Source organism: Biomphalaria glabrata, chromosome 5 (genome assembly GCF_947242115.1).
Source record: "Biomphalaria glabrata chromosome 5, xgBioGlab47.1, whole genome shotgun sequence".
NCBI classification, from domain to species: domain Eukaryota; kingdom Metazoa; phylum Mollusca; class Gastropoda; family Planorbidae; genus Biomphalaria; species Biomphalaria glabrata.
Window position 1 is genome coordinate 33,713,794 of NC_074715.1, and position 14,748 is coordinate 33,728,541.

Consider the following 14,748-nt stretch of genomic DNA (forward strand, 5'->3'; position numbering starts at 1 on the left):
ATTTCCAAGGAATATATAATATGAGGAAAATGAATGTAGTTAGATCAGTTAACCTCATCCAATATTTTATAAAGATTAGTGCATAGTAAATATTTAACAAATTAACTTTAGAGAAATTAACTCATTAAACATTTCATAATTTAGCATTGAGAGATTTTTTATTTGATTTTAAGTTAAGCAGTAAAATAAACACTGTTACATACCTCATATATAAGTATAGGAAAATCTGATCCATCCTGGCAGGCACATGCAAGGTTCCTTAACAAACAAACAAACAAAAAATAGTTTTTTGTAATAGTAATATATGATTCTATCTAAAAATAATACAAGCTTAACAGTCATTTGAAACAAATTTGAAGGAAATTTTTTTTTTAAATTTTTCCTTTAACATTTTCTAAATTGAAAAAAAAAAATTGTTTTAGTATGTTGATACAAAAATGAACATTGTCTTTGTTTACCTGCCATCATTAGAGAACTTGAGAACAAAACAACCTTTTTTTCCAGCAGGCAGTGTCATGGACAAAACGTTTGGTACTCTACAAAGTTGACCTAATAATCTTGTCCAGGTGCTCAATGTCCTGCCAGAAGTGAGAGTCTTTTCTTGACTAGACCAGTTTCTGGATTTTAAATCTTCATATTTCATGCTGCCTAGTTCCTTAATTAAATTTTAAACCAAAAATAAAAAAATGAGTAAATTAGTCATCAAGAGGTACAAATTAGGTTCAAAATTACCAAGTCAAAATTAATCTTATGTTTAATTTGTTACCTTCTGGGTGGCGAACATAGACCTCATGGCTGGAGACACTTCCTGTGGAGTTTCAATACTTTTCAAAGTGACATACAGAGTGGAGGGATAAGGGACTCGCTGGCCAAACTTCCACCATTGATACACCTATGGACAACAATTGCAAGATGATTCATCAATGTTTACTCATTGAAATGATAAACAATGATAATAGATTTAAAAAATTATGAATTCAAAATGGCAAATGCATCGCTATATAACTAGAATAATAAAAAAAAAAAAGGATCTATCAGTGTCTTTTGTAACTAATTTATAATGCATAAACCAAAGGTTTGGAACTTATGTTTGAATATTGCTAATTAACTTACAACAAATGCTTCAGAAGTTGGTTGTGTAAAAATATTTTATAAGGACACTAATCAGTCTTCAGATTTTCCCTCAAAGCAATAACCACTATATAACTTAATGCACTGATGCTTCTTTTTTTTTATCTGAATGTTAAATTGTATTTATTTTCACCTAATTTTGAATAAAATATTTCAAAGAAAACACATTTAGCTAGAGTATAAACTGTCATAAGTGACAGTGAATAATAGTTACAGACATTGAATTTATGGCCCAGTTCTTATCTTATATATTACAGATGTTACTTCAAAAAAGAAGATAATTACGTTCTATGCATTTCATGTGTCATTCTAGTTATGCATGTTAATCAATGACTTAAACTGTGTCAAGTGGGTTTTCCTAGCTGATTCAGGCAACCCATTCTATTCTCTAATGGCACTAGTACGAATTTGTTCTAGTGTAGTTCTCTATGACTATACAGACCTCTGGTTGACTTGATACCTTGGCGGTCTTGTTGGGTGGCACAAACAGCTGCAATCTGAGTTTGTTACCAACATTGACCTTGTCATTTTTACCTAGAACCTGAGACAAGGACAGAAACCAACATGTATGAGAACTGGTCAAGTAGAAAATGAAACTTAAATTTTGTCCATGAAATAAACCCACTAAATAACAACCTTCAAAAATGCCCATGCTATCCTGTGCCAGCCACCTTCTCTTTTTTGAGTCACAAACTGTCGAGAGGCTGTGTTCATACTGACAAAATCTAACAACTGAAATCATAAAAAAAGAAATTAAAACTTGTAACTGTTAGAATTAGAAATATATCTTTAAATGAGGCTTAAGGGTTATGTATACTGACAATCATGACTCTCAGAATGTGCACTTTTTAAACACAAGTTGAGAATAAAGATAAACTCTATTATAATAAAGTGGTGAAATGGCAGAGTGGTAAAGCAATAGGTTGCAAGGTCTGAAAGGGGTACTTTTACTTGTAATTTTTATAAAAATCCCTGCTACAGTGTGACTTTCTTAACACACCTCTCCCCAATACACTCAATATACACCTAAAGATTTTATAGAATACAGGTAACAGATGTTTACATTGCTTTCCACACTGCAAAACACTAAATGAGTATCACATTCAAACTTGAACATGGTGAAAGAATAGAGTGTTTGTATAGTACTTCTTCCGGATGAAATGATTCTGACTAACTTGACTGAACAGGTCATTACCTCAAACAAAAGAATGACTTTAGGGTTGTGCTGGGTGAAGTAATTAAAGTTTTCATTGAAGACAAGCAAGTCTTCCCACACTGGTATTGTTGACCTGCGAATTAATAATAATAATATGGGTTGAGTTTTATGGCAACTTTTACACCATGTATGAAAAAAGATCCACTTGCTGTAGTTTAAGTCTGGAATTACCAAAACAAAATCCATGAAGCAAAGGATATTTGCAAAACATAAAAATGGATATGTCATCATGGTTTCATCATTTATGACAATTTTGTATAGCTGTATAGTCAATACTTGTACTTACTGGGAGGAGGTTTGTCATAGTTTCCCTTTAACTTTCTAAAGGACAAGATAACTATTTTAAGGTGGCTGCAGTTTCGGGATTTTGTATTCAGGCATACCAGTTAGCACAGCTTTGCATTAGCCAAGGCAAGAGAGTAGTGCTACATATTGTTCAAAGAAAAAACAACTAAGCTCTAATGCTTATTTATCCCTATAAAAAAAACTTACTTTCTTTCCTTGAAATCAAATGGTTGAGTCATCATTGGTAAAATTGTCTTGACTGACTGATTATTTGTTTCAGAATAAAATGTAACTGCTCTGTCCCTTTAATAAATAATTAAAACAAAATATAATTTTTAAAATACTTCAAATCCTTTTCATCAAGAAATAATCAGTTCTCTTATTTAATTTCACTGGCATTTTTTTTTAGTTTAACTTTAATAATTTAAGGAATTCTAAAACGAAAAATATAATTTATGAAAAAATGTGTCCATTCTATTATTTAAATAGTGTGACAATAAAATCTGTAACAGATTTCTATAATATAAAGATATGTAAGATTTGTAAGTGAAATCAATATTTGTGTAATAATTTACTGATGTTGTTTTGGGATGTACTCTCCTGTCTCCTCATTGATAACATGGACTCTGACAACAGGATGTAATATATAGAAGTCATTTTTAAGTTTATCTGTGCGATGAATCATTAAAGCCAGGACTTGTCCTTCATCAGGAGCAGGAGGAGCCTCATTCTTCACATCTTCCTCAGTTTTAATTAAATTCTCTTCTTCTGTATTCAAAAAAAAAAAAAGTTTGCTTATTGACTAATAGACATAACTGAAACATACATAGTAAATATACAGTTCTATTTCTTTCCCCATTTCATGTCAATGCTTGATTTTTTTAGCGGCCCCCGAAAGGGGAAAAGACGCTATTAGTTTTGTGCAAAATGTCTGTCCGTCTGACCGTCTGACCGTCCGTCCCGTTTAGATCTCGTAAACTAGAAAAGATATTGAAAATCCGACATCACAATATTTTAGACCATTCAAAGTTCTGATGCAACGGCTACTTTTTTTTTTTGGAAAGTGAAAAATCTAATTTTTAAAATCAGTTATGCAAGCAGTTTTTTAAAGAGAAAAAGCTAATTGTATGCATTATAAGTTAGACCTAATTTGTAACCTTGTTTTTTTTAAAGTGGTGGCATTGGGCCATGAACATAAACTGTGGATAGATGATGACAATTGAAGAAGGTGAAGACTACCCCCCAAATTGACATTTCTGGCCTACAGTTTGTGCACATTCATTTCTTTTGAATCCAATCTAAGTTACAAAACTATTGAAAGTAAAAGCAAGAAGTGAACAGGAATATAGAATATATATAGTCCAATGACAGTATCAGAGCCACCATTTGATGACATTTACAGTAGTAACTACATTATTAAATAAATCTTTTTAAATAAGTTTAGTCATTCATACTATTATTTGACCCTCTTTGATTACATAATTCAATACCAATACAAGGGATCACCTTATTTTTTATTAGTGAATACATTATTTTAACAATGTATGCACAAATATACTTATATTTTTCTTTTTGTATTTGTATAATACTTTCAAATTAAGAATTTATATTAATTTAGGTTTTTAGACATAGTATTGGATTCTCAGACAATAGACCAAGTAGAAAATTTTATATACCTTGGGAGTGTAGTCAGTATATCAGGTGGAACAGATGAAGACATTAAACGCCGTATAAATCTAGCACGTCAGACATTTACACAGCTAAAACCAACCTGGAAATCTCCTTACATCTCAAACAAGACTAAACTAAGAATCTTTAATTCTAATGTCAAGGCTGTCCTACTGTATGGTTCTGAAACATGGAGAACAACTGAAGCCACAAAAAAAAAAATACAGACCTTCATCAACAGATGCCTGAGAAATATCCTAAAAATACACTGGTATGACAAAGTAGAAAACACCAAACTGTGGGAGATGAGTGGACAGAAAAATATAGAAGTGCAGATCTTAGAGAGGAAGTGGAGATGGATTGGTCACACCCTTAGAAAAGATAACAGCAACAGAGCTAGGCAGGCCATAGAGTGGAACCCCCAGGGAACAAGACGCAGAGGAAGACCAAAAAGAACATGGCGACGCAGTGTACTTGAAGAAGCAGAGAAGACCGGGAAGAGCTGGGACACCATCAAAAAGCTAGCAAGAGACCGTGGAGAGTGGCATGTTTATGTCGAGGCCCTATGTTCCATGAGGAACTCAAAGGAATGATGATGATAAAATTATAAATTTACACAATAATTTATTTATTCTAGACTTATTTTCTGTAGCTATGTCAAGGCACAATCAAATTATTTCCATTTTTAGCTCTCCTTTAAAACAATCTCTAATACATATATTTACCTGTAGGAACTTTTTTCTTCTTTTTTTTCTTCTCTTGTGTAGGTTCCACACTTGCTTCTAGTGACGTACTCTAAAAAAAAACAAAAAAAAAAAAAAAAACATTGATTCAATAGTATCAAAGACACAGTTTTCTCATTGGTATAATTCTCTTGGCTTCCAAGCTGAGAAAGCAATGATCAAAGCCTGAGATTATATTGAGTGATGAGATCCTATCCCCTTATATGGTCACTAAAGAGCAGCATGAATATGTGTTATACAAAAAAAATTTATATCAAATTAGATGTTTCACTTATATATATACTGAATATATATCCAAAATGTTTATTTAGTTTCCTTATATTGCAATAAAAACAAGAATATATATCGGATATGGAACCAGGTCATGAATACTTGTTTGAAATGCTGTTTTGAAATTGTGCTAGTTGTAGTATGTTAGTATATTTTATTATTCATTTTTTTTTAATATTTATCTTAATATAATATTTTTATATACCTTTTAAGCAAAGTTATAACATTTTTGTACAAAGAAAATTAAGATTAAATATAAAAAAAATTGGAAAACAAGTTAGAGACAACCACATATGATTAACGTTTATGTAACTATACTACTATAGTAGACCATGTTTACACCCCCCTTTACATCTACATCAAATGACTAAAAATATGTAGGTTGCAACTGGATTACATTTCACTTATATATTTTATTTTAAAATGTTTTGAAATGTAATGAAAGAGTTTAACAATGGAATCACCCTTTGAAAGGATCACTGACAAGCTGCAACCTGGATTTTGTAATTTTTTTAGACTTGAAAGTGGATACACAGCCATTGCTAACCAATCTCCAATTATAAAGTTTTGAAGACTTGGACTTTGCAAGGAATTATAATAACTTTCTAAATCCCTACACAATTTTGTAGACAATTCAGATTCAATGATCTTAATTTAATAGCTCAATAGCCTTGACTCTTACACAGCGTAATAGCACCAAATCTTTTAACTCACTCTACTATTTGACTTTAATGTTAAGAATGCAGTTTCACTGATTCACAACACTACTAACTAATAACTAATCACTTAGAATGATATGAGCATCATTGATTTACAATAAAAATAGTGAGTACCTCTGTTCTTTCATTTTCTTTATCATTTTCTGCATCTCCTAAAGCTTTTGTCTTCTTCTTCCTTGGCTTTGGTTTCACAGGACTAGACATTTCAGGCGCAGCTGTCGTGAAGTCTTCAGGCTCTCCTTTCCCAACTTGCGCTTTTTTCTTTTTTTTTACTGTTTTATCTTTCACTTTAGAACTGGCTTCCAGGTCTTTACTTGTGTCTTCCACATGACCTGATTTCACTTCTTCCTCTTCTGGATTGGGTTTCTTTTTCTTTTTCTTACGTGGTGTAGAGGTAACACTGACAGGTTCTTCTTTGGTCTCTTCCACTTTGGCCTCTTCTACTTTTTCAACAGCTGATCTTGTTGGTGACTTTTTCTAGATAAAAACGTTAAATATCATATTTAGAAGAGTTATAAAAAGCTAACAGTAAGCATTTTTTTTTCTCATATATAGGATGAGTTTAATCTGACTTCAGACATAAACCAGCATTTCTCATTTGTAAGAGAATTTTTTTTTTTATTACAACAATTTACTATTCTACAAAAAAACAACCAGTTAGTCTAGTTACGTTGTAATAAATACAATTTGGCAAATTGAAGTTAGAACAATTGTTTTTCCTTACTGTTTTTTTTCCTTTCTTCTCAGGCAAAATGTCAGCATTTATCTGCCTAGGTAAATAAAATAAATAAAAATTAATAAAATTTAATGTCCAGAAATATTCAAGAAGAAAAACGTGTATATATTTGATGTATATATTAGATAAACAGTTAAAAAAAAAAAAAAAAAATTAAAAGAAATTGAAAATGAAATTACTCCTTTCAATTTCTGTTAAAAGTTTGTGAAACAAGAAACAGCCTTCAAGTAATTTAAGCAATGTAAACTATGTTTTATAAAGTAAGATAAAAATACTTACTGTTCAACTTCTTTTTTCTTAACAATTTTTGTAATCTTTTTTGGCTTATCATTTATGATTTTTTCAATGGCATCAGTCTGTTTGTTTTTATCAGAGTTTTTACCTAAGAGTAGAGTCACAAACAAGACATATATACCCTTTTACATTTATGACAATGAATCAAAATCATCATCCAAAACCCCTTAAACTACAGTGATTTGCAACTCGTTAACAGCAACTTACTAGCTTCTGTTTGACGCTGACGTCTCTTGTTACTTTTTTCACTGTTTTCATCAGGGTCATATGTGTTGGCAAGTATTGTTGTGTCTTCATCTTTATGTAGGCTTTCTATATCTTTTCCTTTGCGCAATGTCTCCAACTATTTATAAGCATATAAAAAATATACATAATTTTAATAATATCTATAAGAAGATGAATATTTAAGCAAATTGGTTTTTAAAAGCTGTGTTTAAATCTGTACAAATTGTGTATACAAAAGTGATGTATTTCACTAATAAATATAAACTTTTAGGCAGTAATACTTCAGAATATATTTGATCTGCTTACTAAATTCAAGTATAATACAACTTTGGATGAAATAGTTAACAAAAGAATTCATTCTTCTTTTCCTTATTTGGGTTTGCCAATTGAAACAGTATTTTTTGTTCATCTGGAAAATGTCTTTGTACTTACCACATGCTCTTCTGTATCATTTTTGATTTTTTTCTTCTTCTTTGTCTTTTTAGAATCTTGTGCATCTCTAAAAGAGAAAACATTTTAAGCATAAAATTAAAGATCTGAAAAGAGAGAAGCCTTGGCTTGAAACACACAATGTAAAAACAGGAATTCAGGTGGTTGGAATTTAGGGTAGTAAAAAAAAAAAAGAATTCAGAAGCTGACAAGTTTGTAGATCTAGTATTATTGAGAGAGAAAAAGAAAGATTTTGTTACAAGATAGACATTAAAAATAATAGAAAGAGTGATTGAGAAATCTGATATGCGCAATAACCCCATAAAAATATCTGAAGCCTTAATGCCAAACTAAATTAGGATTACACTTATCATAGCTTAGGCATAGCCCATTTTATCTGTTTGGTATGTTAAGTTAATATCACAGCTTTTAGTTAGATTAGGGTTTACACAATCAAGGCTTACAAAAATACCTGCTTAAGATATATTATTCTTGGTACCTACATGAACTAAAACATCATTTGTTGCCCAAAATTCACAGATGTTTAGTACAGAAATAAAACTTTAATGTCATAATAACAAATAAATATGTGCGCATGTGTGAGTGTGTGTGTTGAAAATGGTTTAGCACAATACTAGTATATCTATAATATCCTTAGAAAGCAAAACTGGCTTCAATAGGATGTATGTATGAAAAGGTGGGCACACTAAAACAAGGACTTTCATTACAATAATAGCTACCTGTATTGTTACTTACTTAGTTGACTGTGCAACTACTTGCTGTAATAATTCATTCACACGAAGTTGTGTTTCTGATGCTGGCATATCAACTGTTAATATTCAGAAGAAATTAGAAATTTTAATCTCTGTTATGTTATTATGGATGCAGAATTTTTTTTTTAATTCATAATGTAACAAGAAAAACATAAAAAAATACTTTTTTAATAGCAAAAGCATATTGTTATAAACGTGGTGGTGGCACAGATGGGGGTAGTGGTGTGAGTGTAGTTAGCCGACGCAAATCGCCCCAGGCCAGCGCTAGACGAGCGGTCAACCGTGACGAGTTACGACGGTCAGCCGAGACGAGTGTCAACACGGCGGTTCGGGAAGGATCGACGGCGGTCCGGGAAGGATCGACGTCGTGAACAGAGCTCAGGAGCGTCACGAGAGTTGTAGTCATCTGACCACCTAGAAATGTCGAGCGGCGTTCTGTCCGGTTCGAGAAGGCCAGTGGGGACCCTATATAAGAGCGGAGGCGACGCAATCAAGACGGTTGAGAAAAGGGGCTCAATACAGCGAGGTTCAGAAAGGAGGTTCACGACAAGAGTTCAGAACACGGTCGACTACAGCACAGTTCAGCGGTGTGGTTCTGTACGGAGCATTACGACGGTTCAGTGCGGAGTGCTATCAAGTACAGTTGAGACGAACGGCGTCTTGATCTTGGTCTGTGATCGAGTCCGACACAACGAGCCTAGTGTGTGAAGTCAGTCCTGAACTGTTGAACCCAGTGCAAGCCCGGAACGAGACGGAGAGGCCAGTGCAAGAGTTGATACGGCGGTACAGCTATTAACTGGAGAGATATTTGTACAGTGTACGTGCTGCCAATTGTACAGTATTGGCTGTTATTTATTCAACTATTAAAGTGTTACGTTACTTTGGAGCCCTGAGTTGTCAAGTTCTTTAAGTTGGTGGTGTATGGTGCAGTTTGCAGAGAGCCTGGATAGTGAGATTCGTAACAATATTATTGTAAAATTAGTTGTTTCAATTAATTTGGATCAGTTAGGTGATTAAATTTGTAATTGATCAAGACTATTAATAATAAATCTGTGTGATTACAAATATTTTTTGCGAGTTGTTTTTGTTTAGTGCTATTTCATGCTTTAAGCTTTCTCAATAAGCTATGACCCTACCATTTGTCTGGACCAGTTGGAAAGGGGTGAGGGTAGAAAGAATGGGGTATCTGGATAATCACTTTTTAAATGCATTTATAAAAAAGAGGTGACTGACCTATATTTAAACTTAAGGAGGTCTAAAACCACCTCAGCCTCCTCAAGCCAATACACTAACCACTATGCCATGGTAATGCTTATGAAAATAGAAGGTTTTATAGTTATCAATTGTTAGTTTCAAACTTTAAAGCAATGTATAAAGAGACTAATTCTACTTATACCACCTTATCAGGGAAGTACAATTTCTTTTCCTTGTTCGAGATGCCAAACAAAATGTATAATTAATTACCAAAATAAATGTTAATTAACTAATTGGTTAATTTTTTTTTATTGATTCTTGTTTTGTCAGGTAAAAGAAATAATTAGTGTAAAATTTCAGCTTGATCCGAGATTGGATGTGGGAGAAATAATGTGTACAAACTTTTTACCAGACAGTCAGACAGAAAAAATTGATATAAACTTTGTAAAAAAACATAATACAAACTTTATTAGTTCAAAATTTCTATCAATCACTTACTTGTTAAATTTTCTTTATTTCTTTTTTCCGAAGATTTACTTGATTCTGCTCTTCTTTTTCTTGGTTTAAGATTTTTTAACTCTTTAAAAAACAGAAGACCAATAATTATTATTGCATTTAAAAAGTGACACAATTACTTTTTAAGTTTACACACAAGATAAGTATAAAGATAAAGTGGTGAAAACACCTATTGAAAAGTCTAATAAGATTGCATCTATTTGGTCATTATTAAATGTTAACTTTTTAAAAAGAATCATCAATTAAATCTACTAGTTGAGTTTAACAAAATGTATAATGCTAGGACATTGTATTATATATGTGATTTAGGATGTGCTAGTGTTTTAAAAGTGATTTTAGTCATTCAAGCTTGTCTTTAATTGCCTGGATCACATTTTTCTCCCTTTTTAGATACAGCAGTGAAATTGACTTTTTTTTTTCAATTTCTCTATTTGTTTTGTTTATTCTTTTGCATCTTTAAGAAGTCTCTTAAGAATTGAACATTACTAACATCCTAGTCCTAGTTCAAACAGAAAATAGTTCAGAGCACATACCACACAACCAGGCGGCCATACTATGCCCTAATTTATTGAGGCTTAAAAAAGTATTTTGTATACTGCTGATAGCTTGTTACTTAGTTGTTTGAGTAACTTGGGATGTGATCCAAACCGTGTTTAATAAGTTTTCAAGTAACCTTATAGTCAGTGTAATCTTTTTTACTGTTATATCTGTCTCCTATGTTTTTTTTATTTGTTTTAAATTAAAAAGAATGGCTTTGTCTTCTGAAAAAAGAAGATAATTACATCCTATAATATCTGTAGGCTTATCCATGTGTCATGCATGATAATTAAAGAAAATCTTCTAAGTCATCTACAGGCTAATTCATGAAACCCTTCCATGCTCTAGAGGCACTAAGGAAGAAATAGCACTTATAAGATTTAGTCCTAGCATATAATATGGAATGAGAAATGTGGAGCAGTTTTATTTTTGTGTCTAAGTATTAGGGTTGAACATTTCAAATATCTGTAAATTATTGTTCAGTTTTTTTTAAAGTATATTTATACAAAGATATTATACAGTATTATTTTATTGTTATTGCTACTTTACTTTTTACTTTTTAGTTTGTAAGTATTTCAATAGACTTTCACTAGACAGTAGAGTAGACAGATTAAAAATAGCATCTATATAGTATAAATATAATATAAGTATTAGTATACTATACAGTCACTATATACTAGTTTAGTATACTAGGTCTAAGTCTAGTCAGTCTAGATCTAGAGTCTAGAGTCTAGAGACACTAGAGTCTATAGTGCTCTATAGACTATATTGACATCTATAGACTGATAGGTGTGGGATTTAGATTTAGTAAACTATAAATTAAAAATGTTTGTGTTTACTTATCTGGTCTAGTAAACTTTAAATGTTTAAATGTAATTAGATCTAGTAATTGTAAATGTTTACATTTATTAACACGTTCTGACATGCAAGTACTGAGTAACTGAGTACTCATTTTTCGGTCACTGAATTTGGTGTAGTCTAGATCATTTAGAATCTTATCTTATACCGTGAGATCTAGTAAAAGTATCAAAGAATACTAATTGTTAAGACCATTGCCTGAAAAATAATGTCAAGTTAGTAAAAAGTGCATAGCTTTGTTTTTGTTTAATCCTTCTATCAAAACTATTTACAAATACCATCTTCCGCCATATTGTTTATAGTTAGTATCGGAAATAATTTATATCTATACTCTCATTGGCTAAGAAATATTTTTTTTACCTTTACGTAGCCCTTCGGCTGTTGGACCGTTGGGGCACCATTAAGATTCGTCGCAAAAAAATAAATAATAATAATAATAAGGCTTGTCTTCGAGTCCGAAGATTAATGAGGACTGCAGTATTTCCCGTGGCTACGCAGTCCCAGCTGTGACCTACATATTTTGCCACAACCATGGAAAGCATAACCATGCATTCTCCGCCGGTAATGGTCGATTTAGATTTTCTTTTCGCCGTCTGCGTCTGTTGATCCATGGCAGCGGATTTTCTTTTGGTCTCAAATGTGTATCCCAAGCCTTCGTGAGGGACCTCCAGCTGTTTCTGAAGCCGCAGCAATCAAGTGCTTTCTTCGATCTATGTCAGTTAAAGCAGTTGGCGCCTAAGCTGGTCTTTAAAGCGTTTCCTTGGGGCATCGCTAGAGCTGTTACGTTGACCACTTATCAGCTCATCAAAAAAAAAAAAAAGTCTACATGCTTTCGGCATACGTTCGTCCCCCAAACGGGATACGTGCCCCTGCTCAGCGTCAGCGTATCTGTTGGACCGTAAGAAGTCGAATCCCTCTTCTATACTGTCCACACCGGCGTTCGCAAGGACATCGCTGTTTGTAGTGCGGTCTTAAATTGCCATCGCATGTGCATGATGGAGCGAACATCTTAGGTGAATGCGTTGTCTTTGTTGCTTTCTGTTTAATTAATACCCATGCCTCAGAGCCATATTGAAGGGACTCGGAGACAAGCCTTATTACTATTATTAATTGCATAACCATTATAGTTTTTGTTTTCTTATTTTTATCTATTAAATATTCCCAATGGTACATGAGACGTTAATTTTAAGGTCACTTTGCTACCATTTAGCCTACAGCCTTTTGTTGGAATAAAAGTGATACTCTCTTGATGTTTGCTTACATTCATCCATCGCGCCTGCAATGTCACGTCTATTCAACACATTTTTAGACAGCCTACCATAAGATGCACTGGTCTTGGCGATTCGCAATTGATTTCATTATTGAGAATCTGTCCACTGCATTGTTTTCCTACAGGTTTACCTTGATGGTTGGATTTGAGTGAGCTTTACCTGAAGTATATTATAGTGAGGCCGACGGTAGTACCGACCTCTGAACATGTTCTTGAAAAGGTATTAGGGCACAGTCGTTAGCAAATTAAAGGTCCCTGATTGTTGCTGACTGTGTTTTTGATTTTGCTTTATATAATCAGGGCTAGATTTAAGGATGGGCAGGAGGGGCTACATCGTTACATACATGTATATATATATATATATATATATATATATATATATATATATATATATATATATATATATATATATATATATATATATATATATATATATATAATAGCTTTTATATAGCGCTACTTTCATGCTTATATGATGCTCAGAGCGCTATGGTCCAATGTCATTTGTGAACCAGTGGGGTTGGGAGGGATCGAGTACCTGGGAGAAAGTTTTCCGAGCTGCCTTTAGGCGCTCAGTAAACGCAACTCTGCTTGAGTCGGGTGTCGAACCCTTCATAGGTAGCCAAGCAAAGTTCAAGCTTAGCCTTTCGACCACGCTTCCCATTAGGTATATCGGCATTTCGACGTCTCAGAATCTTTTAATTATTTTTTTCTCGTTATTAACGCAAACACTTTAAATCTTAAGCCGGCTGGCAATACTGTCGTGTCCGCTTGTGGCAGGCTCGTAAATATAGGAATGCAGCTCTGGAATTACGGCAGTACGTCTACTAAGGGCCTTACCCAGGGGCGCCCGCAGGATTTTTTTGCAGGGGGTTGCAAATTGCGACCTATGGCTTTAGTCGTAGCTTTAACTTTCTTAACACTTTCTAGTTACGCAATTTATTAAAGAAAAGAGCTAGTGCGACCTCCGTTTTCTTTAACCTATATGCTATTAAGAGCACTGTAAATACTTGTTTCATGAAATACAACAAAAAAAACACAACATCAATAACTAAAGAAGCGAGCACACTATTTACTGTACACGTTGTTATTTCTATCCGTGCTGCCTGTGCTTTCCTATTCGGTCGAAAAGAAAAAAAAAACAAAAAAAAAAACAACTGTAAACGTTGACTGTGGCTCTCGAAACTATCAGTTAGTGAAGAATTGCTTCTCGTCGTGATGGACAAGCTGGCGATGAATGCTTATCGTGCACTGTGCTGAGAGTCTTCTTCACGTTCCAGCTCTTGCATCGTTTTAGGAACCCTAACAAATAATTAATCCGGTTCTGGAGATCCGGCAAGCTCTCCATCCATCTGACACCCAATTGCGAAGGCTCTCCATCCCTTTGGATCTGGTCAGTATGGAAGAGTGACGATTGTTGACGAATGGGAAACCCAGCATTTGCAAATTTATCACCCAAGCTTTCCCCTAGCAATGGAGAGATCACTCCTTCTCAAGTTTCTAAGGGAAAAACTAAATGCCACAGACACGGTCGGTCATCAACACCTGTTTAGCTTATTTAGTCTATTACAATAACAGCTTATCCTTGCAACTGTACTTAAGTGAACGCATTGCTGGTTAAGTTGCTACTTTCAAGAAGTTAATTGATTTTAAGGTGCAAAATATTGTCTAAAATTTGGCTACTTATGGAGGGAGGTGCACGTGTGGTGTAATGCACACATTTTAAGAAAGTTTCCTTCTCGATAATAAAGATTATTTTAATTATTATTGTTATTAGTCTAATAGAATATCTTATCCTTACAACTGTACAACAGTGGAAGCACTATAAATGGTTTCGACGTAGAAAAAGTTAATGTAGGCTATTTGAAGGTGCAAAAATTGGTT

The 14,748-nt window shown here is 33.3% G+C and overlaps 1 protein-coding gene across 4 annotated transcripts in view; it reads right to left on the reverse strand.

The window, feature by feature from the left end:
- LOC106060376 (jouberin-like) overlaps positions 1 to 13,989 on the reverse strand; it is a 28,562-nt gene extending 14,573 nt beyond the window's left edge. Inside the window, exons 1-17 of one of the 4 annotated variants that reach the window (XM_056029836.1) lie at positions 13,934 to 13,989; positions 10,182 to 10,262; positions 8,473 to 8,545; positions 7,720 to 7,786; positions 7,270 to 7,405; positions 7,048 to 7,150; positions 6,757 to 6,802; positions 6,147 to 6,509; positions 5,026 to 5,095; positions 3,208 to 3,400; positions 2,840 to 2,935; positions 2,327 to 2,420; positions 1,768 to 1,863; positions 1,574 to 1,672; positions 767 to 892; positions 459 to 655; positions 204 to 258 (exon numbers count right to left, since the gene is read on the reverse strand). In XM_056029836.1, the coding sequence (XP_055885811.1) occupies positions 204 to 258; positions 459 to 655; positions 767 to 892; positions 1,574 to 1,672; positions 1,768 to 1,863; positions 2,327 to 2,420; positions 2,840 to 2,935; positions 3,208 to 3,400; positions 5,026 to 5,095; positions 6,147 to 6,509; positions 6,757 to 6,802; positions 7,048 to 7,150; positions 7,270 to 7,405; positions 7,720 to 7,786; positions 8,473 to 8,540 (1,809 nt within the window). In that variant the 5' untranslated portion in view covers positions 8,541 to 8,545; positions 10,182 to 10,262; positions 13,934 to 13,989. Of the gene's footprint in view, positions 1 to 203; positions 259 to 458; positions 656 to 766; positions 893 to 1,573; positions 1,673 to 1,767; positions 1,864 to 2,326; positions 2,421 to 2,839; positions 2,936 to 3,207; positions 3,401 to 5,025; positions 5,096 to 6,146; positions 6,510 to 6,756; positions 6,803 to 7,047; positions 7,151 to 7,269; positions 7,406 to 7,719; positions 7,787 to 8,472; positions 8,546 to 10,181; positions 10,263 to 11,639; positions 11,932 to 13,933 lie in introns of those variants that run through there. The other 3 variants (XM_056029833.1, XM_013218220.2, XM_056029835.1) reach the window with 3 other exon arrangements.
- Between the last annotated feature and the right edge of the window lie 759 nt (positions 13,990 to 14,748).